This window comes from Leopardus geoffroyi, chromosome D1, assembly GCF_018350155.1.
Source record: "Leopardus geoffroyi isolate Oge1 chromosome D1, O.geoffroyi_Oge1_pat1.0, whole genome shotgun sequence".
Taxonomy (NCBI): domain Eukaryota; kingdom Metazoa; phylum Chordata; class Mammalia; order Carnivora; family Felidae; genus Leopardus; species Leopardus geoffroyi.
The window spans coordinates 113,157,106-113,184,399 of record NC_059329.1 but is presented as its reverse complement, the minus strand read 5'-3'; the positions used below and the strand labels follow the sequence as shown (position 1 = coordinate 113,184,399).

General features: G+C 63.6%; 2 protein-coding genes across 7 annotated transcripts in view; one reads left to right on the top strand and one right to left on the bottom strand.

Annotated features, from left to right (window-relative positions):
- The first annotated feature begins 682 nt into the window (after positions 1-682).
- On the top strand, positions 683-1,618 carry LOC123600565 (mas-related G-protein coupled receptor member X2-like). The gene has a single exon (XM_045482590.1). The coding sequence runs from the start codon at positions 683-685 to the stop codon at positions 1,616-1,618; it is 936 nt and encodes a 311-aa protein (XP_045338546.1).
- A 2,524-nt stretch (positions 1,619-4,142) lies between these two features.
- The window catches only part of NADSYN1 (NAD synthetase 1), a 36,806-nt gene continuing 13,654 nt past the window's right edge, over positions 4,143-27,294 (bottom strand). The window contains exons 7-21 of one of the 6 annotated variants that reach the window (XM_045486277.1): positions 26,008-26,096; positions 25,777-25,894; positions 24,968-25,099; positions 22,545-22,619; positions 21,669-21,793; positions 21,148-21,196; positions 20,611-20,713; positions 20,044-20,212; positions 19,177-19,312; positions 18,259-18,365; positions 10,388-10,519; positions 9,795-9,864; positions 6,152-6,280; positions 5,482-5,658; positions 4,143-4,337 (exon numbers count right to left, since the gene is read on the bottom strand). In XM_045486277.1, the coding sequence (XP_045342233.1) occupies positions 4,287-4,337; positions 5,482-5,658; positions 6,152-6,280; positions 9,795-9,864; positions 10,388-10,519; positions 18,259-18,365; positions 19,177-19,312; positions 20,044-20,212; positions 20,611-20,713; positions 21,148-21,196; positions 21,669-21,793; positions 22,545-22,619; positions 24,968-25,099; positions 25,777-25,894; positions 26,008-26,096 (1,662 nt within the window). In that variant the 3' untranslated portion in view covers positions 4,143-4,286. Of the gene's footprint in view, positions 4,338-5,481; positions 5,659-6,151; positions 6,281-9,199; positions 9,431-9,794; positions 9,865-10,387; positions 10,520-18,258; positions 18,366-19,176; positions 19,313-20,043; positions 20,213-20,610; positions 20,714-21,147; positions 21,197-21,668; positions 21,794-22,544; positions 22,620-24,967; positions 25,100-25,776; positions 25,895-26,007; positions 26,097-27,294 lie in introns of those variants that run through there. The other 5 variants (XM_045486278.1, XM_045486279.1, XM_045486282.1 and 2 more) reach the window with 5 other exon arrangements.

Here is a 27,294-nt window from a genome sequence, read left to right as displayed (position 1 = left end):
GGGCGCTCACCCAGCTGGCCGCCTGGACCCAAGCGGCCCCGCCCACGTCCTCTCCCTCAAACCCCCAACTGCTGGGCGTGAACCGGCCATGCCGAGCGCTCCGTCCCCGGGCCTCTGGCCCTTTCTCCAGCGGTTTCTCTGCCCCACTTCTTGAAAACCACTACGGTGTCCTCAAGTGGCCACCCCTTCTTGTTCCCCAGCGAGTGCTCGGGCCCTTATCACACTGTCCCGTGAACGGTCGTTACCAGAGGTTCCTGGAGGGCAGATTCCAGGTTCCCCCAATTCCCTCTGCCCCCGCCCCTGCCCCTGCATTCTGCTTGGAGCCTGACCCGGAGGGGACATCCAGCAAATCGGTTTCCTGGAGGCAGAAGTCAAAGAGGGGCGCACGCTGATGCTCAAGGGGCCGAGCCCATGGGGGTGAAGCCGAGAGCTTGTCCCGTCTGGGTCTAGGGAGAGCCGAGGACAGCTGGACATTTGTGGCTGGGGCTGTGTGTGTTGGCGGGGGGGGCGGATAGAGGGAAGGGGAAGCAGAGACAAGGGGACGGAAGGCCTGGGTGGGGGAGCAGGGCACTTCCTCACGTGCCTGAGACTCTGCATTTCCGTCTTTGCCCGCCCAGGAGTGCCCAGAGCCCGCCAGTCAGGGGAGCACGGCAGGACCCTCCTGAGCTCCGGCCTCCCCAGCATGGACCAGTACTGCGAGGCCATCAACCGTTCCAGCAATGACACCACAGGGATGTCTCCGGGGGCGCGGATGACTGGCCAGGTGCTCCTCCGGTCCATCACGGTGGTCGTGGCCCTTTGCGGGTTGGTGGGAAACGGGGCCGTAATCTGGCTCATCCGCGCGTCCGTCAGGAAAAACCCCTTCTCTGTCTACAACCTCAGTCTCGCCGCGGCGGATCTCATGCATCTGTGCTTGCAGATCGTGTTCTGCGCACGCCACATCCTGAAGCCCTTCCTCCACCGCTGTTTTCACCTTCCCGGCATCCTTATGGTCCTCAGGTTCTCGTCCTACTTCACTGGCCTGGGCGTCATGACCGCCATCAGCCTGCAGCGATGTCTCTCCGTCCTCCTCCCGATTTGGTATCGGTGCCACTGCCCCAGGCACCTGTCGGCCGGCGTGAGCGCCCTCCTCTGGCTTCTGACCTTTCTGATGAACATTCTGAGAGGCCACGCCTGCGGCCAGCTGTCCAGCCCGACCACTCGCTTCTGCCCTGCGCTTGTGGCTATCACGGACGCGTGGGTCGTCGTCCTCTTCGTCACCATGGGCACATCCAGCCTGCTGCTACTCCGCCAAGTCCGCGACAGCGCCCGCCTTCACCTGCCCAGAAGGCTCTACCTGGTTGTCCTGCTGACCGCCCTGGTCTTCTTTCTGTGCGGCGTGCCCCTCAGCGTCATCAGGTTCCTGATATGGAAAGTGGAAAGCCAGGCTCTCAATGACGTCAGCGTCCTCCTGTCTTGCGTCAACAGCACTGCCAACCCTGCCATTTACTTCTTCATCAGTGGCCTTCGGGGGCGGCCGCCGAAGGCGCCCCTCGCGGGGGTCTCTGGAGGACCCCAGGGGAAGAGACAGAGCCCGGGAGAGGCGCCGGCCCCGCCCGACAGAGAGGGCGGCCCCTGATGGGTGGCGATGCCCTGGTGGGAGTCACGCCTCCCCGGCAGCAGGAAGGAGAGCCCCCGGGTCAAGCCCCGGCAGGCCGAGTCCTGCGACAGCCTCCCCTTTATAGGAAAACCGAGGACAGACGTCCAGAGCAGACTCCCCGTGTGAAAAGGCACATCTTCGGGCCCTTTGCAGCCCGCTGCCAACCTGACCTTCCGAAGTGTGTCGAGGGGACCGATGGAGTCACGCCTGGCCACGGCAGACAGTTGCTGCTTTCAGGCTTTGCCTGACCGCGACAATACTGGAAGTTTTCAGCTTTGCGCAAGTAACGCCGCTAAAATTCTTCTGGGCGCGGGTCGGTCCTTTGCGAATGGCGTGCCCTCGTCCTTCGTCCATTTTTCTGGCATGTTCTAGGGTCTCGTGACACTTTTTCTTCCCAGACTTCTGAGGGATTCACCCTGCTGGATGCAATGTCTTCCCAAACGCCACTAAAACGAATCTCAGTGGACCGAGTTCTGCCTGGATGGGCCACACAAGGCCGGTCCTGGGCTTGGCTGCTTCGATAAACCTTACGTCGCTTCTGTTGTCGAGGGACACGTTTGGCCAAGGCTTCAGGACCTTCTGGCAGCAAGAAAGGCTCTAGGGGCTCGTGGTTCTTAGGAGCGTCCCCGGGACGTGAGGAGTCTCCTGAGATCCTGGGTGAGCCCTGTCTGAGGTGACGTCTCATCTTCCCGAGGAAGCAGCCTGGGTCTGGTCTGTGATGGGGCTGAAGAAAGCCAGCATCCCTCAGACATGGGCTTTTGGCTGCCGAGAGGGACCGCCAGCTTCTCATTAGCTGAGCTCTGGTGACCAGCCTATAACTGGGGGGGGGGGGGGGGTCACTACCCTATAACTGGGGGGACACGACCCTGTAACTGGGGGGACACGACCCTGTAACTGGGGGGACATGACCCTGTAACTGGGGGACGCCACCCCGTAACTGCAAGGACACTGTGACTGGGCCCGAGGATGTCCCGTGGTGTGCCGTCCCCTCCCCAGGGAGTCAGCAAGGTGCCAGTCCCGCCCGCGACACCTGTGGGGTGACAAGGCCCAAACTAAGGGTGTCACCCTTGGTAGCCGTCCTCTCCGAGGGTGATGCTGTGACGTGAGGGTCCCTGCCTCAGCTGCTGACCCCACGCTCACATCTCCTGGGTCCCATCTGTCCCCACCCCCAGGGGCCAAAAGCGCCCGCTCACCAGCTGTGCCGGAAACTAGCCCGGGGCGAGGGCGACACCCACCGGTGCACGGAGGCCACGTCAGTGCCAAGAACAGCGTTACAGGCGGGTGTTTGTTTCTGGATCCTCCCTGGTCGGGGGAGGACCGAGCTCTCCCCGGAGACAAAACTGCCTCTCTGCTTTAGGAGAGTCACCTTAATGGTGTCTCGTTATCACCAGGCGCTAATCTCTGCCGGTTCTGGGGCCAGGGTGCTGGTTGACGCGAGGGGCTCTCCGCTCACGAGCCGATCACCTGCCAGAGGCCCCGCCTGCTAACGCCATCGCCTTGGGGGCTAGGACTTCAACATACGGATTTAAGGGGACTCAGACATTCAGAGCGGGGTTTGGGTCTCCAAGGCCAAGGCTTCTGGGGAATACCGATCAGATCACGAGCAGTAAACGGCTTTGCCTCTCTGTGTGAAAGGTCGTCTGTATGTTGGCTTACGTCACGAGATAAAGGGCCTCTGGGGGTGGGGAGGAGTGGCTGCTTTGCTCCTCGGTCTGCAGGGGTCCTGGATTCCAGGCATGGACACCATCTCACGGTGGCGGCCTTGGGAAAGGGGAGAAATGTGTCACCCCCTCTGCTGGGGCCCACACCTTCAGTGCAGCCTGATTAATATTTAGTGGCCTCGCTGTCACTGTGGGAAGGTGAGGGGAAGGCCCACCCACGGGCTTCGTGGGCCCAGAGCCTGTGGCAGCAGCCCAGGAAAGGTCCCCTTAGAAGGAGGTGAGGACGGAGACATCGGAGCCCAGGAGGGGTAGGTACGGGAGGGGCGTGTGCTGTTTGGGACTCTCCATTCATTCTTCCTACCTCTATAACACCTCCTGGTCCTCTGGTGGTGGGGGGGGGCCCTGGTGCTTTAACTAACTGGTTCAGGGATGGGCACCTGACCCAACTGAGCAAATTTCCTGCTGGATTCAAACATGGGAGCTTGTGAGGCTGGGGCCAAAGCACCCTGATGGGCAGCATGAAGGAAGCCCGCGGAGGCAGAGAGGAGCTGAGCGGGGCAGCGGGGAGTAGAGAACCAAGTTCTAAGGACACGTGCATACCCTGGATCCAGCCAGACCTGAAGCCGTCCCAAGCCCTACACCGCTCTGCACGTTAACCGAAAAATTCCTTTCCTTGCTAACGAGTTTCTTTTCCCGGGTAAGGCTTTGGGCAGGGGCAGACCAGCACAGACCCCAAGCTGCCTCTGCCCCCTCCCAGCCGGGCTTCGCTCTGCACCAGGGAGGCTGTGGAACTGAGGGGGGCCCAGGACAGGACCCTCACCCCACAAGGTAACGGACTCAGGTCCCAGAAATCACACACTCTTTATTTGAGTCTTTTTTAAGGAACCAGAGCAAGATCCCGCCCCCTCGAGGCGTGGAGGGAGACGCTGGCACACCGTTCTGGGCGCACCGTCACCGGCGAGGTGGAAGCCTGGGGGGGGGGGGCGTCAGTCCACGCCATCCAGGTCCTGACAGCCTCTGCTCTCGAGCCGCAGCACCTAGATGGAGAAGCCACGCACACGTCCACGGCTGGACGCTAACAACCACGCTATGGAACACGCCGGTTCACACCCAGCTAGGGGGGCCGTCGCGGGACTGGACGAGCAGCTGCGAGGCAGTCCCCACGATGTGCAAAGACATGGGAAGGGTGCAGAGCACGTGCACTGGGCAAGTCTGGCAGGACGCGCCTCAGCGCATCGCGGGGGTCCCTGCTGGACGTGCCCAGCACATCGCGGGGGTCCCTGCTGGATGAGGACACCATGGAGAATTGCATCTGCCCACACGCGTCCTTGGAGGGGTCTACGTTTGCCCATTACTTGGCTGCATGGCCTGCAAACCCCATTCCTGATCTGGGGGACACCACCACTGAGTGCCCCCGGGGGAGCCAAGCCCCGCCTCCCCCAATTCCTCGTCTGGAGGCTGGGCTGTCCCGGGCAGGATGCCAGCAGCGTCCCTGCACTCTGCCCGCTAGATGCCAGTGGCACAGAACCCACCCCAGGCACGACAACCAGAAATGTCTGCGGCCAAGGCCCGCTGTCCCTGGGGTGACCCCTCGCCCGCGGCCCGGACGTGCAGTGTGACCCGGGGTCCATCCTCCAGATACGTCATCTGCAGGGGCGCCTGCCTCGGCCACCCGGTACACGGCGTGTCTTTCCAGCCCGCCGCGCTCTCTGGCTCAACACCGTATCGTCACAACATCGCGTTCTGTGCATCCGAGGGCTCCCTGCTGGCCGCCTGTCCCTCCCTCGGGCCGTTACTACCTGTGCCCAAAGTGCCCTTGGCCCTGCTCCCGTGCTTGGCCTTGGAAAGGAGAAAGCGGGAAGGGCCCACACTTGGTTTCACTAATCTTCCCTCACTGTATCAATTAAGCGGAAACAGAAAGGAAAGGCGGAATGGTTTCAGAAGGCGTGAAACCATCTGGACCCTTGAGTCGTCCGTGAGGGGCGGCGACTGGCCCCAGGTGCCCACGGCTACTCACGCGAGGGGCGCAGCACCAGGCACAGCGCCCGCCCACCCGAAACGTACTTGCGCTTCGCGAAGCCAGGGCCGCAAAAAGCGCGGCCGCGAACGTAAAGCGGCAGCGAGCCGGCGTTCCCCCCGCAGCTGTGGCTCGCGGAGAAGCCCCTTCGTCGCCTGACCCACCTGGGCCTCTATGCACCGGAACTGCCAGGGCCAGCTGGTGTTGTAGAGAAACGGCCGCAGGTCGAACCTGTTGTCGTCGGGGCTGTAGCTTTCCGCGTGGTACGCGGGTGTGAGCGTGGTCATTTTGTGCCTGTTCATGGAGTACTTGCAGAAAAACCACCTCACCTTGTCAGCCACCTGGTAGGCAAGGAACACGCAGACCCTCGAGCTCGCAAGGCTGCGAAGGCCCGGGGCCCTCAGCCGCGTCACGCCGCAAGGCGCAAGCTGATGGCTCCACGGGACCCGCCCCCCCCCCCCCCCGCCCCCGCCCCCGGGGGCAGCGGACGAGCGCTGGTGGCCGCACAGCACGGGTGGCTGAGCTGTAACGTGTCTGCTCCCGACTCTAGCGCCCCCGGACGCGGGGTCACAAGACCCCGGCAGGGGCCCGGGAAGATACACCAAATGACGCTTCCAGGCGGTTCCATGGGAACCACCGCATGAGCCCCGACGGGCCTGACCGCGGGCGGGACAGCGGGCAGGGGCGTCGGGCCCTGCTCAGGGTAAGAGACAACTGGGGGTTGTCAGAGGGCTACCCCTGGAGGCCACGCTGCGCTGACTCACTCCCGCCAAACGGTCCCTGCGCGGGGACCGTCCTGCCGGCTTCCCTCCATGGGACGTGCCCACGGCGTACCTGCCGCGGGGAACACACGTCTTTCCACAGGCTGACGAGCTTGCAGAACATGCCATAGGGCCCGGTCTTGGCGACCTTCCGGAGTCTGCCGTAGACGGACAGGTCCGCGTACGTCATGCCCATGTCTTCCTGCGGAGGAAGGGGAGAGCACCGCTGGGCCCGTGGCACCGGACACCCGGGGGAGGGACGTGGCCCCAAAGGCCAGGGGCGGACGCGGGGGCTCGCTCCCCCTCACCGCCAGCGACACAGCGGGCCTTCGGAAGAAAAGATCCAGACCGGGTTTTGAGGGCTGGGAGGGACAGGAGAGCGGCCCCGGCTGGAGACCTGTGTGCGTTCTAGGCCCCGGGAGCGGCACACTGGGTGCGTATTTGGGGAAATAGGTCTGTGTAGATGCAACTAAGCGAAGGAGGCTGAGGCGAGATGGCCCTGGACGTGGGGTTGGAACAACGCTCGCGGAGGAGAAGCTGTGTGACGATGAAGGCGGAGGCTGGGGCGGCGCGACACGGCCCGGGAAGCCCCGGAAGCGGGACCAAGAGGCGGGACCGTCCCCCAGAGCCTCTGGGGGGAGCACGACTCTGCCGACACCGACGTGGTGCCTCTGTGTAAGCCGCCCGCCCGCGGCGTTCGGTTACGGCAGCCCTGGGGGGGTGATGCCAGGACCCACGTCAGGCCCGACACCCCCCTGGGCCCAGGGCGCCCCACGAGAGCCAGCCCCACACTGAGGCTCACACAAGCCAGCACTTCTCAGGTCCCCTGCCGCTGGCATTTCGTGGCACAGGGGGACAGCCTCCCCTCCGACCGGGGCCTGCAGGACCCAGGACCAGGCCCTCCCTCCTGCTCCCCACTGCCCACCCTGGCCTTCCCTCGGGCCTCAGCTCCAACGTCACCTCCTTGGGGAAGCCTGTCCTGACCCCTTCCGAGGGACACTGCCACCATCGGGTCACCGGGGTCGATGGCAGCACTGGGACCACCGGGGGCCATCATGGTTACTTCCCGCTTGTCTGTCCCAGGGACTCACATAAATGGCCACGTCCCGCCGGTTCAACACCAAGTCCCAGTGCTTAGCGGGTCTTTGCCGGGGACTTCTTTTAACGCTCTCTTTGGCGGGAGATGAATATTTGCCGGCAATGACATTTTAATTCCTTAAATTCAACCGTAATCGTTGGAGACTTTAATTCCTCACTTCCATAACGTACAAAACCAGACAAAGAAACCACCAAGGAGATGAAAACTTGAACGCTAGAAACCAACTAGACCTACAAGACATCTCTGGAACATTCCGCCCAACGACCACAGAGCACACGTTCCACGTTCTCCTCGAGGCACATGGAACGTTCTCCAGGACAGACCAAATGCCAGGCCAGAAAACTGGCCTCGATGAATTTAAAAAAATTTTTTTTTTCAACGTTTATTTATTTTTGGGACAGAGAGAGACAGAGCATGAACGGGGGAGGGGCAGAGAGAGAGGGAGACACAGAATCGGAAACAGGCTCCAGGCTCTGAGCCATCAGCCCAGAGCCTGACGCGGGGCTCGAACTCCCGGACCGCGAGATCGTGACCTGGCTGAAGTCGGACGCTTAACCGACTGCGCCACCCAGGCGCCCCTGGCCTCGATGAATTTTAAACCACTGAATCGCCCAAAGTGTGCTCTCCAACCGGAAAGGAAGAGAATTGCACATTCAGTAACAGAAAGAAACTTTGGAAACTCGCAAATAGGCGGGAATTAAACCACACACTCTCGAGTAAACAGGGGGTAAGAGAGAAGAAATCATGAGGAAAACTAGGAAATACTTGGAGATGAAAGAAAATGATGTGGCTGGACTTATACAACACAGAAGGGCAGCAGCGAGGGAGGAGTTGATAGTCGTAAACACCTGCATTTGGAAAGAAAAAGATCTCGGGGCGCCTGGGGGCTCAGTTGGCTAAGGGTCCCACTCTTGATCTTGGCTCAGGTCATGATCTCACGGTTTGTGGGATCGAGCCCCACATGGGTCGGACTCTGTGTTGACAGCTTGGAGCCTGCCTGGGATTCTCTGTCTCCCCCTCTCTTTGCTCCTCCCCTGTTCTCTCTCTCAAAATAAACATTTTTTAAAAAAGAAAGAAAGAGGGGCGCCTGGGTGGCGCAGTCGGTGAAGCGTCCGACTTCAGCCAGGTCACGATCTCGCGGTCTGTGAGTTCGAGCCCCGCGTCGGGCTCTGGGCTGATGGCTCAGAGCCTGGAGCCTGTTTCCGATTCTGTGTCTCCCTCTCTCTCTGCCCCTCCCCCGTTCATGCTCTGTCTCTCTCTGTCCCAAAAATAAATAAACGTTGAAAAAAAAAAATTAAAAAAAAAAAAAAAAAGAAAGAAAGAGAGAGAGAAGGATCTCAAATCAGTGACCTAACCTTCCGCCTTCTGACAACACGCGGGAGGAGGCACACGCCAAGCCTCGAGCACGCAGACAGAGGGGACGTACGGACTGGAGGGGAGACCAGTGAGACTGAGACAGAAAGGCAGTGTGGAAAATCATTCCCGTACACTGGCAATGATCAAATTAGGAAAACAATTCCATTTACGATAGAATGAGGAAAATAAAATACCTGGAAATAAATTTTTTAATGTTTGTTTTTGAGAGAGACAGAGCGTGAGCGGGGGAGGGGCAGAGAGAGGGGGAGACACAGAATCTGAAACAAGTTCCAGGCTCCGAACTGTCAGCACAGAGCCCGACGAGGGGCTCGAACCCACGAACCGCGAGATCATGACCTGAGCCGAAGTCGGCCGCGGAACCGACTGGGCCCCCAGGCCCACTTACGCTTACACTCTGAGAACAACAAAATGTCGCTGACGGACACGGACGCCCTGGGCAAACAGGACACCCCCGTTCGAGCCTCAGAAGGCCTAATGTGGTCACGGAGCCAACGGCCACCAAACGCAGCTACGGATTCAACACAACTGCTACAGAAGCCAAGCTGTGGGCATGGCAGAAACTGACTCAAAGTTCATACAGAAACTCAAAGGGCCCAGAAGAGCCAGAATTGCGCTGAAAAAGAGGAACGCCGTCGGAGGACTCACACTTCCCTGTGTCACAGCTCACTGCAAAGCCGGGTGGCACCGGGACAGGGACGGGCACACACGGCAGAACGGAGCCCGGAAGCACCTCTCCACGCCACGGGCACCGGACAGTCGGTGGGAGAGACGTCTGTCCGTCCGCACGCGCGAGGCTGCAGCCGGGGCCCCTCCGCACCACAGGCGGCGAAGTCCGCCGGGTCGCAGACTCGAATACGAGAGCTGAAACCACAAACTCTTGGAAGAAGAGGCAAAGTCGATCTTCGTGACGAAGGAGCCGGCCCCGACCAGCCCCGACGGCTCGCGGGCCGGCCCGGACAGAGGGGTCCGGAGCGCTTCTTTCGAGGTGGCGCCCCCGCCGCCCGCAAGGGACCTGCCCCTCTCACCCCTCCTCCCGGGCGTCGGCCTCAAGGAGCCCGAGTCGAACGCACGTCAAAGGCCGGCGGTGGGACCGGCAGCGGGCGCGGGGCTCCCCGGCCAGGAGCCTGGAGATGGGAGAGGGGTCCCCGCGGCACAAAGGAAGCAGCAGAGGTGCCCGGCGGACACGAGGAAGCGGGGACACGGGGAGGGAGCGCGGTGACCGAGCCACCACTGCCACTACCTCGTCCGTCTGGGACACCCGTCCGTCGGCCAAGGGCTCCAGCTCTGCGGTGGCCGGTGCTGCCAGGATGCTGCGGCCAAGACACACAGACATCAGTCCTGACGGCCGCCTGGGAGCTCGTGAGCCCTGCGGGAAAACCCCGCACCGGCTGTCCCCGGCAACGCCACCCCCCCCCCCCCCGCCCCCATCACATGAGCACGGCCGGGCCGGGGCTGGCGGTGCTGGGCTTGCCCAGGGAGAGGGGTGTGGATGCCGGGGGGCTCCACGCCCCGGGGCGGGAGCGGACGGCAGGAGCCCCCACACGGGGCTGCTCCGCCGAGCGCCCTGCACGTGGGGACGGGTCATGCTTTCTTGTGGGGGCGGCCTGGGCGCCGCGGGGTGCCCGGGAGCATCTGGCCGCCGGGATCCCCAGAACGGTCCCCAGGTGCCGCCCCACGGCCAGGGGGTCTGGGGGAGCCCCCGCCCGAAGGCGCCGGCCTGGCCGCGGGACTCCAGGTGCCCGCTGAGGGCAGGGCTGTTGTGGTCAGGCGGCAAGGAGGCGTGGGAGGGGGCTGTGCCGGGCGCGGAGGGCCCGTCTGGAGGGTGGCACTCACCCCTGCAGGGCGGGGAGCTGGAAGTGCTCGAGGCAGAAGTGGACGAAGGCCCTGAGGTCCGTCTTGCTGATGCCGCCTATGGGGTTGATGTCCGCGCTGGAGCAGTCGTACTTGGTCAGGTAGCCGAGGAGGCTGCGGGCACAGAGCACACGGCGTCCACACGGCTGAGCCGAGGTGCGGCGCGTCCCGCCTGGGGTCCGGTCCCGGGCAAACACGCCCGGAGCCAGAGCTCGGCGGGCTGGAGGGTCTCGGAGGAGGGTGGCCTGCGGCAGCGGTCGGTCCACAAAGGGTGGAGGTGGCAGGCGACCGGGGGAGGCACCCGAGCCGCCCGGGAAGGCGTCGGGGCCAGGAGACCGATTCGGGAATGGCCAGCATCCAGCCGGGAGCGGCGCGTCTGGAGGGCGGGGCCGGGGCTGGCGGGACGTGGGACTGAGGGGTGAGGTCCTTAGGGGGGAGGGCCCCCTCCACAGCTGTCAGCACCCCTCCCAGATACCCCTGCGGCGGGCGGAAGACGGCCCCCAGTCACCCCGTCCCATTCCCAGAACCCGAGAACGCGTGACCTGTGGGCAAAAAGACTTCGCACAATTGAGTTGAGGCCCCTGAGGCGAGATGGTGGCGGTGTTTTCGAGAGAGGGCGAGCGAGCGAGTGCATGTGAGGGGGGAGGAGCAGAGAGAGAGAGAGAGACAGGGACAGAGGGGATCCCAACCGGGCCCCGCTCTGTGCCATCACAGGGCCTGACGCGGGGCTCGATCCCACAAAGCGGGAGATCCTGATCTGAGCTGAGATGCAGGGTCAGGTGCTTAACCGAAGGGGCCCCCCGGCGCCCCTCGCGGGGAACGAAGTCACGAACGTGCTGAGTGGTGTAGGAGGGAGGCAGCGGCCAGAGCCAGGGGGCCGCGAGCAGAGGGGGAAAGACACAGGGAGGCTGCCCGCTGGCTTGGCAGGGGGGGGGGGGGGGCGGGAGGGGCGAGCCAAGCAGCTGGGCGTCTCCAGGAGCTGGAGACAGCAGGGAAGGGATTCTCCCGCCAGCCTCCAGAGGGAACCAGCCCTCCCCACAACCTGAGGCCTGTGCTGCACGCTGTCGTCGAGAGTCCGCTGTCACGGCGGCCGCGGGACACCCTCCCTTCACCGTGTTCTCTCGCCTGCCCTCTGGACGGTGGCAGGTTTCCGCTGGCTCCCCAGGCCCACCCCCCCCCCCCCCACAAGGCCATTCCTCGCCCTGCCCCTCGTGCCTGAACCTCCTGGTGGTGGCCTCTGAGGGTCCCGCCCCTGCTGGTGTCGCCAGGCACACACGGCAATGCTCCCAAGCACACACTCAACACCAGCACAAGGACAGCCTCCCCCCCCCCGTCCGTCCTCCCCCTGGTCCTGCCAGCCTTCCCCTGCTCGTCCTCCCCCTGGTCCTGCTGTCCTCCCCCTGCCCGTCCTCCCCCTGGTCCTGCCGTCTTCCCCCTGGTCCTATCTGTCCTCCCCCTGTCCGTCCTCCCCTTGGACCTGCCGTGCTCCCCCTGGTCCTGTCATCCTCCCCCTGGTCCTGCCGTCCTCCCCCTGTCCGTCCTCCCCCTGGTCCTGCCGTCCTCCCCCCGGTCCTGCCATCCTCCCCCCTGGTCCTGTCCGTCCTCCCCCTGGTCCTGCCGGCCTCCCCCTGGTCCTGTCATCCTCCCCCTGGTCCTGCCGTCCTCCCCCAGGTCCTGCCATCCTCCCCCCTGGTCCTGCTGTCCTCCCCCTGGTCCTGCCGTCCTCCCCCTGCCCGTCCTCCCCCTGGTCCTGCCGTCTTCCCCTTGGTCCTGTCTGTCCTCCCCCGGTCCTGCCGTCCTCCCCCTGGTCCTGCCGTCCTCCCCCTGGTCCTGTCGTCCTCCCCCTGGTCCTGTCCATCCTCCCCCCTGGTCCTGCCCGTCCTCCCCCTGTCCGTCCTCCCCAGTCCCGGGAGCACTTGGCCCCTCCAGCTTCCACCCACACAAGTGACCTTCTCCTGCTGTTCAGCTTCTCCTGACTCCTACCAAGGAGCGAGGACTCGGGCGTGAGGCCCCGGGCGTGAGGCCCCCAGGGCACCAGAGAGGGACCATTAAGTCCCTGGTGCTGCCCTGGGCGGGGTCCTTTCCCTGCACCCCAGGGGTCCCTCTTACTGTGTGCCTCCCCCGCTGCCTCGGGAGCTGCCAGCAGCTCGGAGTCGGGGAGGGTCCGGAGGTGCGGTGCCCGGGGCGGCCAGGAGACCCACCCAGCAAGGCTCCGGCCTCGTCTCTCTCTTGGCATCGAAGTCCAGAAGGGAGGAGGGCACCCCGGGGGCGGGAGGGCCACGTTTACGCGTTAAACACAAGACAGGCTTCCACCTGAGCTCCAGCCTGAGCACGCGCACCGGTTGAGCTCAAGTGACAACTTTTCTGGGAAGTCACTGCCGCGGACCGAATGCCCGTGTGCCCCCAGATCCACATGCCGAAGCCCCAACCCCCGTGTGACAGGCTCTGGAGGCGCGTCTTCAGCAGATCACGAAGGTTAACCGAGGACCCCAGGGCAGCCCAGGGCTGATGCCTCCGGGGCCGGGACAGCGAGGCCCCCAGCACTTTCGTCAACTCCGGCAGCCGACCCCTTCTGCTCCCATGAGCGTAAGCAAAGCCCAAAGTCCCCCACCTTCCTGCCCTCTCTTGGCCCACGTCCCCGTGCCCCGCAAACCGAAACCCTCGGGGCCACGTCCACTGCCCGCCGCTCCCTCTCGAGCCTTCACCGCCGGGTTCCAGCCCGGGCCCCTCCAGAAGCCGCCCTGGCCCTGCAGCCGGCCCCCGGGCCCCCCACGCCTGGTCAACAACCCCAACAGCCCCCGAACGGCCTCTCTGCCTGGCTCTGGGTGCCCCTTCCTCTCCCGCCAGCTGGCTCCTCCTCTTGGGTGGGACCCCCTGATCGGCAGCCCCCTCGCATCGGAACCTGGGGGACCCCGGACCCACTCCTCCTCTGTCAACATTCAGTCCCACGGTGGCCCAGCTGGTCTCGTAGCTTTGATGGCATTTCACCACCTGCACACTCCCCGGGGCAGGGGTGTGCTTCACCCCTGGGTTTCTCCAGAATCCCGTGTTAACTGCCCAGCACACACCTCCACACGGCTGTCCACAAAGCCGCATTCCCGACACTGGGCCTCGACCTCCCCACCCGGTTCTGTACCTGGACATCTGACCACACACACGCCCATCCCTTCGGCTGCTGGGTCGGCCTGGGCACTGCACCTGACCTGGTCCACCAGCAAAGCCTGTCGGTCCTCCCCCTGATGGCAAGACAACCAGGGGCCAAGCCCGCTCGCCATCCCCCAGCCCCACCCCGCCAGGCCGCCCTGCCAGGCGTGAGCTGCATGGGTGGGAGGAAGCGGACCGCGGACCCGCTGCACCGGTTGAAAAACCCTGCAGGGTCGTCCCACCTCGTTTAGGGAAAGGAAAAGTCCCTACAACCTGCGTGCCCCCCAGTGCACTCCCCGACTAGACCCCACGCAGAGACCGGCCACGGGGGAACGGGGACCAGCCGCCTCACCTCCCGCAGCAGAAGGAGGTTTGCAGTCACACGGCTCCCCGCCTACTCTGGCCGTGGCAGGTGGTGGCGAGACCCCCACCCAGGGAAGCGGGGACCTACAGACGCGGGGGAGGGGCCGGTGGCACGCCCCCTTGTGGAGCCTTCTGGACTCACCGGCCCCTCCAGGACGGGCCACCCTCTCTGCAAGGCTGTCCTTACCGCCTCTGGGCCTCTGGCGGCTCCTCCAGCCCTCCTCTGCGCTCATCACTGACCTCTGACCTGCCCCTGGCCATTCACGGCCCCCACCCGGCCCCAGCCTCCTGCTGTCGGTGACGGCGCCCCCAGACCTCAGAGCCTCCTGTCCGTCAGGCTCTGCGCAGACGCACGTGAGCACAGCCGTCTCGGAAAGGCCTGCTTGTGGGGCGGGTGTTCGGCCGGCACCAGGGATCTGGGGTGCTCCCGCCATTCCCTACTGGAAACCGTGGCCGCGGTTTCTAAATTCCTGGTTCAAACACCGCTTTATGCTGAGCGCTGCTCTCCTTCCGGGAGCCGAGGCTTGGTCCGCGCCAGGCAGAGGGTGGCCGTGTGACCGGCCCCAGGGCCAACGCTGGGCGCGGGGTCTCTGACAAGCTTCGCTGGTGGTGGGTGCTGCCCACGTGCCGTCACGTGTGTTGCCGGGGGTCGGTGGCGGGGGGGGGGGTCCACTGGGAGAGGATTCTGGAAGCTGGGGCCTGGTTTCCTCCATTCTCCGGCTGCAGCCGACCGCAGCCCCGGGCCCGCCCGATGCGGAGTCCCGTCTGCCAGCGGATCGCGGGACAGGGACGGCAGCTCGCTCCCGCAGCCTCCGCCTCCCCTTGGCGCTTCTCGGCTCCCCTGCCCCCCTCTCCCTGCCGGGCTCGCTTGGCTCCCTGCCCCACACACGTGTGTGCGCAGCGGCACAACCCCGCCTCCAGGGGGTCCCCGGTGCTGGGCCGCCTGCCTCGTCCCCGACTCATCCCGTCCCGCTCGTCACCAGCTCCCCTCAAGCACCCAACGCCTGCTGTGCGTCGTCGCTCGGCCGGTGACTCTGCTTCCTGCTTCACCGAGGACGGTCACGGCCCCGACCCCATGCCACCCAGGCCCGCGTCTGCGCCGTGCACTCTGCTGGACACACTAGCTGGGCTCCCGATAAAGCCGCCCTCTCGCTTCGCCACCTGCTCTCACCTCCTCGGGACACCGGGACGGCTCCCCAGCCGCGTCCCCCCTCCTGCGTCAGCAACACTGTTCCGCCCTGCCACACCTCTCTCGTCAGCCCTTGAGGAAACACCTTCCTTCTCGCCCCACTGGTCTTGCCAGCTACCACCCTGCCCCTCCCCTCTCCTGTGGTGCACACTTCTGGAAAGAACTGACTCCTGGTCCCTCATCCACTGCCCACTCTCCTCCTACCTGCCCCAGCTGGGATCCCGGCACCTCCTTCAGACAAGACAGGGCTTTTCAGGGAGACAACGACCACCCTCCGTCCCGGGGGGCTCTCACCACAGGACGTTTGCACACACCGTTATCTGGGCTGCATCTCCTCTCCTGGCTCCTGAGGCCTTTGGAAGCCAACTTCTCAGACAGGCCTTCCCTGGCCACCCCAGTAACAACCTCAACTCCCAAACTCTCCCTCTGCCTGCCCTGGTTTTTCTCTGTAGACTTTCCCCACCCTACGTACACGATTAAGTGCTGTTATCACCCGTCTCCTTCCACTAGAGTAAAACCACAGTAACTTTTCTGTTGTGTTCACAGCACCAAGAATGCCCAACACGTGGCGGACGTTCAACATCCCTTGAGGAACAAGCACACCGGAATGCAACAGACCCGAAGTTAGCTTAGAAGCAGTTAAGACACAGAATCAGAAACCACTTTGAAAAAGAACCAGCATGACAGAGGGGTCAGACCTGACGCTCTACCCCGGGATGCAGGCAACGGGGAGATCGTAGACGGGGATGCCGCATGGGACAGTCGGCCCCACAAGTACAAGAAACACACACAATGGAAGAAACACCGTTGGAAGTAAAATACGAGAAAAGTGCCTGCAGCTGTAGACAAGACTTCCAAATACCTCCCGGAAAGGGTCTGGCAGCGAAATGTGATGGGAAGAGATGAACACGAGAACCAGCTGTCAGACAGAAGTGTTTACTTTCTAAACTGACATCCAGGAACATGTAACACCCAGAAACCCACTCCCACCCTGGAAAAAATCGTTATTTTCTGCTAAAACACAAAATGCGATGGACAAGAGTTGTGACAGGGAAAACGGTACAACGATACGGTTACATAATAGATCACACTCTTGTTCAAAAGCAAACAAAACAGAACACACCCATGTTGTCAACTACTCAGGCTCCGAATATGCACTAGCTGTCACATCTGTCCTGAGACATCATTTCCTTACAAAAGCACTGAAGGCAGCAGAAAAGCGACGAAAATTGACAAAATGTTCACAGGAATGGTGAGAATTTTCGCCAGCCGTAGGGTGCTAATTGTAAATTGTCATAATTAGGAAGCAGGATCCAAAAGCCCAATATAATGTTTAACAGAAAACACACTTGCAGACAAGCAAGGATGTAGAAAGATTAAGACGCTCATGCCACGGATAGAACGACGGATGGATGGATGGAATGATGGATGGGTGAATGGATATATGCATGTATGTATGGATGGATGGATAGGTGGATAGATGGACGGGTGAGTGGACGTACGTATGGATAGATGGATGGACACATGGATGGATGGACGGATGAGTGGATGGATGGGTGGGTAGACGGATGGGTGGGTGAGTGGATGGACGGAGTGACACATGGATGGATGGATGGATGGATGGGTGGGTGGACAGATAGATGGATAGATGGATGGGTGGATAGGCGGATGGGTGGGTGAGTGGATGGATGGATGGATGGATAGGTGGATGGATGGACGGATGAGTGAGTGGATGGATGGGTGGGTAGACGGACAGCGGGTGAGTGGATGGATGGAGGGACACATGGATGGATGGATGGATGGATGGGTGGGTGGACAGATAGATGGATAGATGGATGGGTGGATAGGCGGATAGACGGATGGGTAAATGGATGCACGTATGGATAGATGGATGGACACATGGATGGATGGACGGATGAGTGGATGGATGGGTGGGTAGAGGGATGGGCGGGTGAGTGGATGGATGGATGGATGGGTGGGTGGGTGGGTGGACAGACAGATGGACAGATGGACAGACAGATGGACAGACAGATGGATAGATGGATGCGTGAACGGGTGTACGTATGGATAGATGGAAGGACACATGGATGGATGGACGGATGAGTGGATGGATGGGTGGGTAGAGGGATGGGCGGGTGAGTGGATGGATGGATGGATGGATGGATGGGTGGGTGGACAGATAGATGGATACATGGATGGGTGGATAGGCGGATAGACGGATGGGTAAATGGATGCACGTATGGATAGATGGATGGACACATGGATGGATGGACGGATGAGTGGATGGATGGGTGGATGGATGGGTGGGTGGGTGGACAGACAGATGGACAGGTGGATAGGTGGATAGATGGATGGGTGAACAGGTGTACGTATGGATAGATGGAAGGACACACGGATGGATGGACGGATGAGTGAGTGGATAGATGGGTGGGTAGACGGATGGGCGGGTGAGTGGATGGATGGGTGGACAGACGGACGGGTTGGTGGATGGGTGGACAAACGGATGGAAAGACTGATGCATGGATGATCAGATGAATAAATGACAGACAAGGTTCTTGAACCCCTTCCGCTAACAAGGAGCAAGTGAGAACACCCGAGAGAGGCGGGGATGGAAGCTGGAGAAGGAGCACTCCCAGCCTCCGCCGCTCACCCTGAAGGTCAGCTGAAATGTACCTGGAGAACAGGAGGCTCCGAGTTCTCCTGACCGGCAAAGACCACGGAAAGTATTTCCAGCCCACGTCAGAGACGGGCTCTCTGGCTGGGAGTGAACACTGGACGCAGAGCAAGGGCGGAAGATGTGGTGGGACTGCCCGGGGCGGGTGAAAGCGAGCGGGGTGGGGTGGGAGGGGTGACAGATTCCAGACCCGGCACCACGGAAGAGCCCAAGCCAGGCGGAGCTGGCCCGAGCGGGAACGGTGGCGGGGAGCCAGAGGGAGACAGTGTCGACCCGTCTCCATACCTGAGTCATCGTGAAGTTCGGGAGTGATGACGTCCTGGGGGTGCCAGACACGCCCTGAGCCGCGGGGTAACGTGACCCCCCCCCCCCCGCCACCGTGTGTCTCACAGATGCTGTGAGAACTGGAGAGAGGCTGGACATGCCGCCTTGGGGAGCACTCACCCTCAGAGACCTGGGTGCTCGGGAGTCGGGCACACGCACCTCTCATCCACGTTGGCCGATCCGAGCACCAGCAGTCCACCGCGAGCGCCCCGGGCCCAGAGGCTCAGCTGAGCAAACAGATAGGCCACGACCATCCGTATCCGAGCCTGGGTGACACAGCGGTAAATGTCACCCCGTGCCGAGCATGGGGCACACACACACTGGCACCCTGCTCCCCATGCGGCTCCAAAGAAAGAGTCCAAGTAACACGAGAGCTTTCTAGCGTCCAGAGGAAACAGGGTCCTGCGATAATTGTGTGCACCGGGCGGCCCCCCGGATCAAAGACGGAAGGACCCGGAGCCGGGGTGCGGAGGGAGCTTCGGTGGCAGGATGGGGCTGCAAAGAACTCTCGGCCACTCGTTCCACCCCCCTCACAGCTGGCTTTGCTGGAGGAGGGAAAGCCACCGTGGCCACGAGAAAAGGGACAGAGATGTGACAGAGCCCAGTGGCTGGAGCCCAGGGTCCCTCTCTCCCTCCACCCACCGGCCAGGGCCCGGCTCCCCTGCGGCAGCCCGATCCCTGAAAATGCAGGAGGCTTACGTGCACACTCACGCACACGCGCGTGCACACACCCCACTCTCACGCTAACACACGCTCCGTGCCCTCTTACGCTCACGTGTGTGCACGCACCCCCCCCCACGTTCACTAACACACTCTCATACCCACACACACGCACTCACATCCCCTCACGTATTTTCACACACCCACGCCTGTGTCCACACGCCTCCCCCCACCCCGCTAACACACGCGTCGTGCTCTCACAGGTGCACCAGCACGTGCACCGAGACGCACACACACGCACGCACACGCACCCGTGCCACCGTCGCCGACACCCACGGCCTGTCGCTCTCGCCGATGCGCGCGCACCCCCGGCCTCCCCCGCGAGGCCCCGTGACGCCGGCCCGGCTGGGGGCGCACCTGCACGTTCTGTAGCGCCAGGTTTTCCCGGCGGCTTCCTCCGTGAACCGCGAACAGAGGCCTCTTACCCGTCACCAGGCTGAAGATGCCCACGACGGCCTTGACCGCGGGGTCGATGTCGAGACCGACGTGGTGGCTGTGAGGGGAAAGGGCAGGTGTGCGCAGGGCCGGGGGCACCCGGTGCGTCCACGTGCGGCACAGCCACCACCCCTGTCGAGCTCAGGACTCTCCCCCCGGCCCCCCCGGGGAGCCCTGTGTCCGGATGTGCCACGGAGATGCCCGCGGGACGTGGTGCCGTGGTTGGGCTGTTTCCCTGGGCACCACGTTCTCGGGGGTCCTTCCGAGGTAGCGGGTGTCAGAAGCCCCTTCCTTTCTGAGGCCGAACGACGTCCCGTCGTGGGCACGGACCACATCTGCTCGCTGCCTCGTGTGCCAAGGGACACCGGGCCACTCCTACGTCCTGGCTGCCGTGCTCGACACTGCCGTGAACACGGGGGCAAAACGCCTGAGTCCCTGCTCTCAGTTCCTCCGGGGACGCGCCCAGGAGCACTGCTGGGTGGGGGCCGGTTTGGGCTGAGAACAGAGGACTCTGAAAGGACCGAGTCTCCCTGACCGGAGAGATGCCCTCTCTGACCCTGCTCCGGCCCAGGGAAGAGGGGGGCGGGCCCTCACGGCGCCAGCCCCCTCCCCAGAGCCGCGAGTGGGGTCCCGGGCTCCCACACCGGGGGGCACATCAGCCCCGGTGGCCGGTGTCTGGGATGCCAGGAGGGGGCGGGGACAGAGGCGTGGGAATCCTACGCGGCTACGGGGGTGGGGGGAACAGACACGGTTTCCCTAAAACCGGGCTCGCGCCAGCGGCCCCTCTACCTGCCGATCTGCCGGGCCAGCTCCGCGGCTCTGTCACGCGTCTCCCGGGAGGAGTTCTCGCTGGCCATGTAGCAGGTCGTCAGCACGCGCCCGCAGAGCTCTCGGGGGTCCCGGGGCGTGTAGTCGAGCTGGTCCACGATGGTCCGGACGTCGGCCAGAACTTCCTGATCTGAGAACCCGCAGACAGCAGGCGGTGCTCAGGCCCCAGACCCTCTCCTCCGCCCCGGGGGCCGTCCCCTCCTACGTAGCAACCCCCTCGCTCTTCTGGCGCGCACGCCACGGGGATGTCTGACACAGAGCGCGTGGGGGAGGCTTTCGACCCGGGTTTGCCCGACCCCGAGGCCGTCCGCGTTCCTCCCTCCAGGCCACGCTTCGGGCACACGGCCACGGCCGCCCTGGCCCAGAGCCCCGGGAAGGGGCTTCACTGGCCTGCCGTCCCCAGGTCCTGCTGCCACATCTGAGCACATCGGCGGAGCCTCCCTCACCCTTGACGGCTGGTACCCGGGGTCCCCCTCACCCCGTCCTCTGAGCCCCGGAGCCTCGCTCAGACCACCGGACGCCACCTACTTCCGTTATTCACGGCCTCGCAGACCTGGCGGCACATGGAGTAGACGAGGCAGGCGGTGGCCGCGCTGTCCACCCCACCGCTCAGGGGCAGGAAGAAGCCGGCCTGGAACGGGTCAACCAGAGGCGGGTGTGGGCAGGGCCCCGGAGAAGCGACGCGCCCAAACCTCAGCCCAGCTCCACCTGCAAACCCTGACGGGCACCCACAAGAACGTGCGGGCGTCAGCGCTCTCGCCGTGGGCCGCGCGTTCCAGATGGATTATTCTAGAGGGACAACAGACCTCGCGCTGGGATGAGCATCTAGGACTAAACCCCGGTAAGTTACAGACGTCACGACACAGAACCAGTGGGACGTGTATTCCGTTCCCTCTGGACGTCATCAGACGGGACCCCAAAGGCGGAGCCAAACCCCCGGGGGGCGCTCTGGCGTCTGGCTAACGTGGATTAAGCTCCTGACCGAGGCAGAGCGAAGCAGGGCTCACGTCGGGGGAAAAACCCACCAGCCCACCACAGAACCGAACAAAACACTGGGAATCTTACCTGCTGGCTGCGTCTTAAGAAATCCCAGAGCCAGCAGGCGGGTCCAAGGCTGGAGGAGAGTGGGAAACGTCAGGGCCGGGGGCTGTGGACCCGTCGGCAATCTACCCGGGGGCAGCTGGCGAGGCGGGCGCGGGGCCAGTGAGAACGGCCAGCAGCGGCTGGGCCCAGCGCCTCGTGAGAATTAACGCCCTCTTGTCTCCAGACAGCCCTGGGAGAGGGGGGATGCCTTTGGCTCGTTTTAAAACAGGAAAACCGAGACGCAAAAGCAAAGGGCAGGGCTAGTGTGCCCAAAGCCCCCCGCACGAGGGAGCGACAGGGCCGGGAGGGGGAGGGGAAGCCAGGCCGTCCGGCTGCGGCATCGGCGCCCTCGATCCCGAAGCAGCGCGGCCTCCTCCTAACCAAGCAGCCGCCCCGGGCAGGCGGTGAGGCCCAGCCGTCCGCACCGGCTCGGGCCCCTGCAGCGGGCGAGGGTAGGGGCCGCGGGGACAGCACGACCCCTCCGCGTGCTCTCGGGCGGCCACCTGATCTCCTCGGCGGGACTGTGGTACGTCCACTCGAGGGGCTCGGACAGAGGCTCCAGCAGGTCCTCGCGGGACGAGAGGGCGAAGTCCACCTTCACGCGGGGGTAGGGGCTCGCCTTGCTGGCCTGCCGACGGAGATTCACGACAGTGACGCCCCCTCACAGGCCGCTAGGGCCGGCCGAGGGACAGACTGTCAGCCAGCGGGAAGGCACGTCAAGCGCACAGCGGTGGCCCCAGCCCCGCGGAGCGGCTGGAGCCGGAGAGACGGGCGGTGGCAGGCTCGGAAGCCTCGTGCGCTGAGGTGGCCCCTCCGGGGATTAAAGCAGAGTGACCGTGCGGCCCGGCGGCCGCGCTCCTAGGCGCACACCCGGGGGAAACGGGAAGGACGCCCGCGCAAAAACTTGCACGCACGTCGACAGAGCGCACTCCTCACAGACCCGGCGTGGGGACGATCTGAGTGTCCTCGGCGGATGGACGGTCACAGTGCCGTCCCGCCCAGGAAGAGGCATGAAGCCCGGACACCCGCCACAACGCGGATGGGCCCCGCAGACGGCCTGCTCAGGGACAGAAGCCGCACGAAGGCCCTCACGTTCGTGGTTTCATCTCCGTGAAATGCCCACAGTGGGCGGGTGGGGGGCCCGGGTTGGGGGCGGGATGCGGAGTGGAGGTGGGCGGGCACGGGAAAGTCTCCTTGGGGTGAGGAGGTCCCCCGCTGCCAGGACACCGACGAGGCGATGGCTGTGCGGCCCCGTGAGCGTGCTACATCCCCCGACTCACGGGGTGCCGGGGAACATCCCAAGAAGCTGCTGTCACAAAAAACCACAAAGCGGTCCGGGGCCTTTGTCAAGTGTCCCGCGTGTGTCCACGAGAACTCACCGCCAGGTTTCGAGATGAAATCTCCGCCCTGTAGCTCCGGACGTCCTCCAAATCCAGCGTCGCAGTGAGAACTTCCTGGAGGAGGGGGTTTCAAAGGGAAAGCGTGACTGCTGGGTAACTGGGAGGTTTTCGCAGACGTGCCAAACTGCACACGACGAGTCCCACCTTCTGCGGCAGGGACTGGGGAGCTGTGGGCCCCTAGGGGCCCGGGGAGAGGGGACAGCCAGTGTTGTTGCTGACCTGCAGCCCCGCCCTCTCGCTGCTGCCCCCAGAACCTCCAGTGAGGTCGGACACCTAGCAGCGGTCCCCTAATCACGGCACAGGATTCTGCTGATCAGTATCGGCCGGGACCTCTGAGCCAGCTTCTCTCTTCTTAGACAGACGCATGGGAGACAAGGGCCCCTTTGCTGCTTTGGACGTGGTGGTGTGGAGACGGGATGGCTGGAGCTGCTGCAGCCATCCTGTGGCCATGAGAGGCAACCCAAGCTCCAAGCCCACACAGGTGAAGGACAAGCCAGACAATGGCAGACGGGTAGGTCAGAGCCTCGGCAGTCCATGCCAGTGCCCCTGCCTAGATGTGCTGCTGTGTGACAGCGGGTGACACTTCCCTGCCTTCAAACCCAGGTGAGACAGGAGTATGAAGAGTCAAAAAACACCACAAAATAGGAAAAGAATAAGATTTCAAAAAAGTCGCAAAAAAAGAGAAGTTTAATTTCGTTTTGTCATATCATTCCTTTTTCTACGAAAATAACTCCTGATCAAATTATGTCACTGTGACGTTGTCTCTTCACGTACAAGTGTGGGACAGTGGGAGCTAACCGGCACAGCACAGGGGGACACAGGACGGCCGTGGCCACCCTGCTCCTGCACCGGCCCCGTGGGCAACTGTTGCTGTCGGCACCGGGCCCGGGCCACTCTGGACGTGCCACAAAGACCAGCAAAACGGGGCTCGCGTTTGTCCTCCCATCGTTTCCCGAAGCGAGAGGCCGCCAAAGCCACCCAAAGTGCAGACCCCTGGGGTCCCAGCCCCAAGGCCTGGCCAGGGCCCAGAACCTGCTCCTCCCGGCACAGGTGGCCCCCTCCACTGCCAGTCAACCCTGCGCAGGGCACCCGTGGCCCTGACGTCCGCCCGCCGTCCCGGCCACACCGACCCGGCCTGAAGACAGCGGGGCGTTCCCGTGGGACGCAGAAGAGTGGTGCCTTTTGCATGAACTTGACCTGCCTCTACCGTGGCTAATGCCGAACACCTGAAGGCCTGTGGGGGTGCTGTCACCTGGCGAGCACGGTCTGGGGGACAGCTGGGAGGGAGGGAGCGTCCCTTCTGCCAAACTCCCGCCCCCCTCCCCCCAGCAGGAGAGCATCACGGAGTTCACTCGCTCCGCTTTGAAACGTGACTTCCGTTTCACACCTGCTTCCCTCCTAACCCCAGCGGGGCGGCGAGGGGACCAGCGTCCCCTCAGCGAGCCGAGTGCAGAGGAAGCGAACGGGAGGGTTCGCGACCTGGCGTGAGCTCGAGCTGCCGCGTCCCTGCGGACCGGTCTTCCACTCCCACCTGCCCCCGAACTAGCATTTCCACCCGACCCCCCAAACACGGGTGGTGCCGCGCGAGGGCCCCTCGCGCCCGCACAGCCGAGGGTCACCTGTGGCGTCCGCACGGCTGGCATTCGTGTCCGTCTCCTGAGAGAACAGCCATTTTTTTGTTCTGAACTTGAAAGACCTGTCGGTGCACAGACAGCACAGACACGCGCCCTCGCTGCAGAGGGCGCGTCTCCCTCAGCTTCTCAGAGGTCGGCCCGGTCAGGGCAGGAGGGGACAGGTGTCTCAGCCTGCCTTCCTGGTTGTCCCCCGCCCCCCGCGCCCCAGGGCTGCGGCGACGCCTCCTCTGAGCTCGCCCCACGCCTCCCCGCACAGACGTGCCTGACCCCAGCCCGCTCGCGTGTCCAGGGAGACCAGACGGCCCACGGAGGGAGGCCTGCCCCGGGGGAGCCTCGGGGCTCCCAGGACTCGGGGCCAGGGCGCTGTGAGGCCCACGGCTAACACACGTGGCCCGGACACGTGGGGAAGAGCCAGCGGGTTGTGTCAAGTGGCCTCACCGAGCTCCCCTCCACCCTGCTTCTACGGACGAGGCCCCTGCCGAGGGACACCCTCCTGCGGGGACCGGGGCTCACCAGCTCTCCTGTCACGACACAGCCTGCCCCCCACAGCACCTGCCTGCTCGCCTGCCCCCCGAGGGTGACCATGGGGCCGGGTCCTCCCCCCAGGCTGTGCACGTGTGACCCTCGCGCTGTGGTGGCCTCATCTGTCTGGGCGGGGCGGGTGCTGGCCGCGGGGCGGGGGGGGGGGGCCCGGAGACGACAGCCCAGCACGAGGGCTCGGCCACGGAAAGGAGCAGATGCCCCTGGGGTTTGCGAGCTCGCTCTCACCACGTCGTCCAGGGAGAACTGGGAGCCCTGCGCCAAGATGTGGCCGTTCATCGCTATCAGGGCACAGCCATCGTAGTATAGTCGGTCCCCGTCACAGCCCTTCTGATTGGCCAGCAAGTAGATCCCGCCGTTCTGGAGAATGCAGGGGGCACCGAGATCACCGTCCCTTCCTCAGCCCTCCCAAGGCCTTAAACAGTGCCCTGCAGGGAACCCCCCCCGCCCCCCCCGCACTTCCCCACAGAGAAAGTGCCTGCACACGGCGGGGGGGGGGGGGGGGCACAGTAGGGCCCGGGACAGTGACCCGCCGGCCTTCCCAGCCTCCAGGCATCACGCCCAATGCCCCTCCCCTCGCTGCCCCCCAGCACCCCTCACGCACTGACTGTCGTCTCTGACATGGGAGGAGGGGGGTCATGGAGGACAAACCCCACAGCGTGGAACAGAGACCCAAACCCGCCCCTCGCGGGGTCACACTGCCCAGCAAGGGCAGCACCTCGGGAGAGCTCCCTGCGCTCCAGCTCGGAACCACTGAGCATGCGGCCAGCGCATCACTTGTCCCTCGATGGTGCCTCGGGCCCCAGGGGCCTGATGCCGGGGCAGGAGGTGCCCTGCTTGCCTCACAGGGTCAGGGGAGGTCGGGCACGTGAGGCGCGAGTCAGCGCCCGTTTACAGAGCGCCGGCTGAAACTGCAGGCACCGATGCCCGTCGTGTGGGCCCGGCCCTGCGTGGGCACCGGGGACCCGGGGGTGTGCGGGACAGACGTGGCACGGGCCCGCGGCACGCGTGCTCCAGCATGGCGGCCCAGCGCCTACCTTGGTGGTAGCCATGGTCACCAGATCCACCCTGGCGTGGGCTTTGCGCAGCACGTGGTGGCTGCCCGAGGCGTTGGTGAAGATCTCCACGCCGTCCAGGCCCATGTCCACGTGCGGGCTGCGGGCAGACGGCGGTTGACAACAGGATGGGCCGCGTGCCCCGCCCGCCCCGCCCGCCCAGCCCCGCTGTCTCCACCCGCGGCCACCCGCCAGGCCGGGGCCGGGGCTGACCTGTGGGGCGTCCAGAGCTCCTCACAGATCTCGCTCCCGATGCAGGTGTCGCGGGCGGCCAGCACCGCGTCTCCAAAGGGCACGGTTTCCTGCGGTCAGAGGACAGGAGGGCACGAGACCCCTTGGCCGTCCCGTCTGGGCTGCGTCCCGACCTCACTGCCCTTTTACTTCCAGCCCCAGTGAGTCCCTGCCCAGCTGGGGAGCACTCCCCACCCAGGCAGCCCGGCATCTCCCCTGCTGACCCCCGGGGCCTCTGGTCACAGCGTTCACCAGGCAGGAGCTGTGCTCTGAGCTGCCACAGGGCCCTCTGTGGCCCCGGCAAGCCGTCACTCCACTCCGGAAGTTTCCATTGGCACAAATCCCCGTCGCCATCATCGTTATTAAGAATAAAGGGTCTGGGGCGCCTGGGTGGCGCAGTCGGTTAAGCGTCCGACTTCAGCCAGGTCCCGATCTCGCGGTCTGTGAGTTCCAGCCCCGCGTCGGGCTCTGGGCTGATGGCTCAGAGCCTGGAGCCTGTTTCCGATTCTGTGTCTCCCTCTCTCTGCCCCTCCCCTGTTCATACTCTGTCTCTCTCTGTCCCAAAAATAAATAAACGTTGAAAAAAAAAAAATTAAAAAAAAAAAAAAAAAGAGTAAAGGGTCTTGGGGCGACTGGGTGGCTCAGTCGGTTGGGCGACCGACTTCGGCTCAGGTCATGATCTCGCGGTCCGTGAGTTCGAGCCCCACGTCAGGCTCTGTGCTAACAGCTCAGAGCCTGGAGCCTGTTTCAGATTCTGTGTCTCCCTCTCTCTCTGCTCCTCCCCTGTTCATGCTCTGTCTCTCTATCTCAAAAATAAATAAACGTTAAAAAAAATTAAAAACAAAAAAAAGAATAAAGGGTCTTGGGTGCCTGCGTGGCTCATTCAGTTCAGAGCCTGACTCTTGATTTCAGCTCAGGTCATGATCCCAGGGTCCTGGGACTGAGCCTCATGTCAGGCTCTGCATGGAGCATGGAGCCTGCTTTTCTCTCTCTCTCTCTCTCTCTCTCTCTCTCTCTCCCTCTGCCCCTCTCCCCTTGTCGCGCACATGCTCTAAAAATTAAAAAAAAAAAAAAAAAAAAAAAGAAAGGAATAAAGGGTCTCGTTTGTCCAGGATCACTCCACGCCTGCCAAGGCCCAAAGCCCTTTTCTGCATCATCCGTGCTCCCGACAGTGTGACCGGATCGTCCCACCCGTGCCAGGAATGACCCGAGGGTCATGCGAGAAACCTGAGAAAAGTGACCCCGCTCTTGAGTGGCAGGGCCAGAAGC

Coding starts and splice junctions, on each gene's coding strand:
- LOC123600565 (XM_045482590.1), top strand. CDS start 683: ATGGACCAGTACTGCGAGGCCATCAACCGTTCCAGCAATGACACCACA.